The sequence below is a fragment of the Babylonia areolata genome, chromosome 26, assembly GCF_041734735.1.
Source record: "Babylonia areolata isolate BAREFJ2019XMU chromosome 26, ASM4173473v1, whole genome shotgun sequence".
NCBI lineage: Eukaryota > Metazoa > Mollusca > Gastropoda > Neogastropoda > Buccinidae > Babylonia > Babylonia areolata.
The window spans coordinates 46,526,756-46,531,755 of NC_134901.1; the positions used below are offsets into that span (position 1 = coordinate 46,526,756).

At 48.6% G+C, this 5,000-nt stretch overlaps 1 protein-coding gene across 3 annotated transcripts in view; it reads left to right on the forward strand.

Moving 5' to 3' along the window:
* Nucleotides 1-5,000, forward strand: part of LOC143300857 (inositol 1,4,5-trisphosphate-gated calcium channel ITPR2-like) — a 393,676-nt gene that overhangs the window by 157,624 nt on the left and 231,052 nt on the right. For all 3 annotated transcript variants that reach the window (XM_076614816.1, XM_076614817.1, XM_076614818.1), the window contains exons 5-6: nt 724-810; nt 2,453-2,530. In XM_076614816.1, coding sequence (XP_076470931.1) covers nt 724-810; nt 2,453-2,530 — 165 coding nt within the window. The remainder of the gene's footprint in view (nt 1-723; nt 811-2,452; nt 2,531-5,000) is intronic.

Below are 5,000 nucleotides of genomic sequence, written 5' to 3' on the forward strand. Positions count from 1 at the left end.
TGCAGCAATGTGTGTGGCTATTTGTGATGGGGTGTGTGGTTCACTGCAGCAATGTGTGTGGCTGTTTGTGATGGGGTGTGTGGTTCACTGCAGCAATGTGTGTGGCTATTTGTGATGGGGTGTGTGGTTCACTGCAGCAATGTGTGTGGCTATTTGTGATGGGGTGTGTGGTTCACTGCAGCAATGTGTGTGGCTATTTGTGATGGGGGGTGTGGTTCACTGCGCTGCAGCAATGTGTGTGGCTATTTGTGATGGGGTGTGTGGTTCACTGCAGCAATGTGTGTGGCTATTTGTGATGGGGTGTGTGGTTCACTGCAGCAATGTGTGTGGCTATTTGTGATGGGGTGTGTGGTTAACTGCAGCAATGTGTGTGGCTATTTGTGATGGGGTGTGTGGTTCACTGCAGCAATGTGTGTGGCTATTTGTGATGGGGTGTGTGGTTCACTGCAGCAATGTGTGTGGCTATTTGTGATGGGGGGTGTGGTTCACTGCAGCAATGTGTGTGGCTATTTGTGATGGGGTGTGTGGTTCACTGCAGCAATGTGTGTGGATATGTGCGGTCAGTTTGTAACAGTCTGTGTGGCTAATTGTTACAATGTGTAGTGGTTAATTGTAACATGTGTGGTTGATTAATTGTAACAATGTGTGTAAGTAATTAGTTGTAACATTTATGTGTTGTTGATTGAATTGTAACAACGTGTGTGGTTCCTTGATGGTCTCCAGCTGGCTGCCGAGGCGGAGAACGCCGACAACGCCGCGGAGCAGAAACGACAGCTTGGAAAGAGGGTTCGATACGGGGAGATTGTACAGGTAGGCTGGTGAAGGAATGAAGGAACAAATACATGAATGAATGAATGAATGAACGAACGCAGACAGCGCGGAGCAGAAACGACAGCTTGGAAAGAGGGTTCGATACGGGGAGATTGTACAGGTAGGGTGGTGAAGGAATGAGTGAAGGAATGAAGGAACAAATACATGAATGAATGAACGAACGCAGGCAGCGCGGAGCAGAAACGACAGCTTGGAAAGAGGGCTCGATACGGGGAGATTGTACAGGTAGGGTGGTGGATGAATGAATGAACAAACGAACGAATGAATGAATGAAAGAAAGAAAGAATGCATGAATGAATGAATGGTTTATCGATATAGGACATAGCGCTATAGCCGCGCCCCCCCCCCCCCCCCCCCATCAATGGAAAATTTGAACAATAAACATAATTTGAGGATATACGAACAATAGAAACGAGACAATGAAATGGCTTCTATTTCCAAATGTGTAAGTCTTAAAGTCTTATACAAAAATTGAAACAAGACTATTGAACTGCTGTTTATTGTAAATCCGAACGCCTTATACACAAAGAAAAGAAAAAAAGAGAAAACATGAATAGAAGAAAACAACAACAAAACAAACAAACAATAATAATAACAACAACAACAACAACAACAACAAGAAACAACCCAGCAGAGAAAGATTACGTGTTTATAACAAGCAGGTGTCGAACAGGACGTCAACAAACTGGGTTTGAACAGACAAGCACCCCTACGAGTGATACTGAGGGTAAACGAATTGAACCCTTACATAGTTGATAAGTCTGCGACAACAAGAGAACAAAGCGAACACCGACCTCTACAGGTATGGTGGTGGTGAGGGAGGGGGTGGGGTGTGCTGTGGAGAGAGGAGAGCGGAGGCCTAGTGCTTATGTGCCCCACTGGGAAGACAAGAGTCCGTGGGTTCGAATCCGGCCATATACGGACCGCAATTTTGTCACTTTTCCCATCTCCCCCATTCACCCCTCCCTCTCCCCCCCCGCCCCTCACAGCTCCCTTCACTAGTTCTTGAGTGGTAGTCTGGGTGCTAGCCCCCCCCCCACCTCCCCCCCCCTTTTTTTAAGGAGCTGAATAATAAACCGAGGTCCCGTGTGCAGCGGGCACTTAGCGCACGTAAAGAACTCCCCATAAACGGCAATAAACAGGGTTGTTCCTGGCCAAATTTTATGCAGAGAAATCCACTTTGATGGTAAAGTACATACAGCTGATTGTAAATAGGGGAGGGGGGATTGTAAATAGGGGAGGGGGGATGGTAAAGTACATACAGCTGATTGTAAATACGGGGAGGGTGGGGGGAAGAAAAGAAAAAAGAAATGGGTGCCGATACATTGTAGCCATGCACTTTTTCATCTTCTTTCATCGTGACGATGATGCTGCTGATTCTTATCATCATCATCATCATCTTCTTCTTGTTTTTCATTTTGCTTTTCTTCCTGTTTTTTTTTTCTTTCTTTCTTCTTCCTCCTTTTTTTCTTATTTCATTCATTCATTCTTTCTTTCATCGTCATCATCGTCCTCGTCGTCGTTGTTGTTGATGTTGTTATTGTCATTAATATTACGATTGTTGTTATTATTGTTGTCATGAAGCGTTAACAACGATGCTGTTGTATTTGATGCACGCCAGTTGAAGCACGCCTTCACCAACAAGTACGTGCACATGTGTACCTCCCAGACCAGTCAGAAGGACAAGAACAACATGATGGTGAGTCCCTGTCCGTCCGTCTGCCTGTCTGTCTGTCCGTCTGTTCGTTATGTACGTCTGTCCGCCTGGATGTTACTGATTGATTGATTGATTGATATGGACACTTATATAGCGCCTATCCTCGGTCGGAGACCAAGCTGTAAGCACTTTACAAACACAGGGTCATTTGCACAACAGGCTGCATGCCTGGGTAGAGCCGATTGACAGCTGCCACCAGGCGCTCATCATTCGTTTCCTGTGTCGTTCAATCAGATTTCAAGCACGCACACATACACACTCAGACAGACATGGAACGTTTTACGTGTATGACCGTTTTTTTTTTTATTTATCCCCCGCCATGTAGGCAGCCATACTCCGTTTTCGGGGGTGTGCATGCTGGGTATGTTCTTGTTTCCATTGCACGCCAAACGCTGACATGGATTGCAGAATCTTTAACGGGCGTATTTGAGCTTCTGCGTGCGTATACACACGAAGGGGGTTCAGGCACTAGCAGGTCTGCACATCAATGTTGACCTGGGAGATCGGAAAAATCTCCACCCTTTACCCACCAGGCGCTTTACCGAGCGGGGGGGGACGTAACGAGTGTTGGAATGGATCCTGCACCCTGGGATTCACTCACTTCCAGGGCGATTTTGGTTTTTTTCCATTGTTTTTCTGAGACTCTTTTGTTTGCTTCCCAGCTGCATCCTGTTAGACAGGTATCACACAGGTATCACACAGTTCCAATTTCAGTGTCTCGAGGAGGCGTCACTGCTGTCATCGCCCCCCCCCCCGCCCCCCGCATCTCCCCAGCCCCCCGCCCCCTCCTCTTCTAAACGATAATACTCAAATGTTTACCTTAACAGTCTTAAAAAAATGTCTTCAGTCAACGATATGTGTGACGGGACATTAAACACAATTCGTCCTCCTCCTCCTTCTCACCGCTTTCGGACAAACCCTTGTACGTTATACCGCATCTGCTAGGCGCATGCCTGACCAGCAGCATAAAACCCAACGCGTTTAGTCACAGAGAGAGAGACAGAGACAGACAGACAGACAGACAGACAGAGAGAGAGAGAGAGAGAGAGAGAGAGAGAGAGAGAGAGAAGTAGACGTCTGAAAATCAATCAGCTCCAGAGGCAGGGGCAGGTTTCACGCTCCAGCAGCTCAGAGCGGGTGGAAGCCAACTTGAAGAGCAGCAGCCACACACACAGCTGACAGACACAGTGTGAGGGGGAGAGAAAAAAGAAAAGAGACCGTCCCATACCCCTGCCCGCTGCTCTCCACATTATGTTGGACATTGTCCAGAGTACCCCGCCCCCCCATTGTAATGTTGGACATTGTCCAGAGTACCCCCTCCCCCCCATTGTAATGTTGGACATTGTCCAGAGTACCCCCTCCCCCCCATTGTAATGTTGGACATTGTCCAGAGTACCCCCCGCCCCCATTGTAATGTTGGACATTGTCCAGAGTACCCCCTCCCCCCCCTTGTAATGTTGGACATTGTCCAGAGTACCCCCCGCCCCCCCATTGTAATGTTGGACATTGTCCAGACCCCCCGCCCCCATTGTAATGTTGGACATTGTCCAGAGTACCCCCTCCCCCCCATTGTAATGTTGGACATTGTCCAGAGTACCCCCCCCACCCCCACCCATTGTAATGTTGGATATTGTCCAGATACCCCGCCCCCTCCACCTCCCACCTCCCTGAAATAGCGCCGCATCACGAGAACAGGATAAATTCTGATCATGAGGGAGGTAATCTGATCGGCATTCCCCGGAAGGCGGTGGAGTGAGCATGCCCCTGAACCGGAAGTGCCTGACCAGAAGTTAACGAGAAACGTGTCAGCTGCTTTGTGTTTTCGAATGAACTTCTCGTCCATTGATGATTAAAAAAAAGAAGAAGAAAAAAGAGATGGAAATGCTGCTGTTCCACTCCTTTGGGTAGAGAGTTGTCTACGCTGTTAGTGTTGTGAGTCCTGTTGGTGGTGTCATATATCACGATGATTCTTACATCGTCGGGGGAGGAGACCAAAACCAACCAGCCGACCAGACAACAACAACATGAACAACAAACAAACAAACAAAATCATTCGAGAAAAATCAGTCAGCACCAGAGGCACGGTCGAGCTTCACACTCGAACTGAGCAGATCGAAGCTGACTTCAATAGGAGCCAAATGGGCTGAAAGAATGTAGAAGAGACAGACAGAGAGAGGTGTGTTGGGGGGGGGGGGGGAGGGGGGGGTAAGGGTGTGTGTGTGGGGGTAAGGGGGTGGGGGGGTAAAGAGATACAGAGCGAGCGAGAGAGAGAGAGAGAGAGAGAGCGCATTCCTAGCTGCTAATCCACTACTCTCCACATCTGTAACTTCAGCTCCCCCACTCCCCAGCCACCCTTGAATCAGAACTCTCCCCCACACCTCCGCCCCAGCCCCGCCCCAGCCCCGCCCCGCAAATGGAAGCTGACGATCGGGGTTCGATCGGTATTCTGGGG